Below are 857 nucleotides of genomic sequence, written 5' to 3'. Positions count from 1 at the left end.
GCGCTCCCGAGCACGCACGTGCGTCCCCAACCGGTGCCACCGGTCGGAATCCCGCCAGGTCCCCACCTGGATCGAGTACATGATGATCCTGAAGCAGCAGGTGGCAAAGATCTTCGGCTCCCAGAGCGAGTGGTTATCCAGGTGGCTGGGGAAGAGATGGAAACGGAGGGAAAAGTCACTGTCGGAGCCCTGAACCCTGCAGGGGTGCAAAGCGGCACCGAGGACGGCCGGGAGCAGCAGGGAGCAAAGACGCCGGGCGAGGGCAGGGATCCAACCTCCTCTCCGGGGTGACTTTTCTCAGCGACGGTTATCTCTCCCCACGCCACCTTCCTCACTGCCTCCAAAACCGTGAGGTCCCCATCTCCAGCACCGTGCCCAGAGGAGCCCGTGCCTTCGCCCCGGCTCCGGCTGTTTCCCCGTGCCTCAGTTTCCCTCGTGCCAAAAACGAGGGAGGCGTGACTTACATGAGGACGGGTTTGATGGCGTTCTTGATGTTGCCGTACGCCGCTCGGCCCAGCAGCTCCCTCAGGCACCTCTCCGCCAGTTCGGTGGGACTCTCCTTCTCCTTCTCGGTGGCTTGCAGCGGGGAGGGGGAGCGGCTGCGAAAGCAGGAGGAGGGCGGTGAGAGCGGCGCCGGAGCGTGCGGCAGCGATGGGGGAGAAGAAGCACACAACCCGGCCAGGGAGGGATGGAGGAAAACGGCAGAGCGCCGTGGGCCACCTCTCGCACGGCCCACTGCCACCCCACAGAAGCCACGTATCACCCCACCAGGTGGAAGTGGCATCTCCATCCCAGCAGAGCCCAGTGACGAAGCGCTGCGGGATTTGAGCCAGAGCAGAGAGAAACGCGTGGGGCAC

The 857-nt window shown here is 64.8% G+C and overlaps 1 protein-coding gene across 1 annotated transcript in view; it reads right to left on the bottom strand.

Annotated features, from left to right (window-relative positions):
- EFR3B (EFR3 homolog B (S. cerevisiae)) overlaps positions 1–857 on the bottom strand; it is a 64,411-nt gene that overhangs the window by 17,526 nt on the left and 46,028 nt on the right. The window contains exons 9-10 of the mRNA XM_009895463.1: positions 465–599; positions 67–145 (exon numbers count right to left, since the gene is read on the bottom strand). Coding sequence (XP_009893765.1) covers positions 67–145; positions 465–599 — 214 coding nt within the window. The remainder of the gene's footprint in view (positions 1–66; positions 146–464; positions 600–857) is intronic.

This window comes from Charadrius vociferus, unplaced genomic scaffold (genome assembly GCF_000708025.1).
Source record: "Charadrius vociferus isolate BGI_N301 unplaced genomic scaffold, ASM70802v2 scaffold41, whole genome shotgun sequence".
Lineage (NCBI taxonomy): Eukaryota > Metazoa > Chordata > Aves > Charadriiformes > Charadriidae > Charadrius > Charadrius vociferus.
This window is presented reverse-complemented; position numbering and strand designations above follow the sequence as displayed.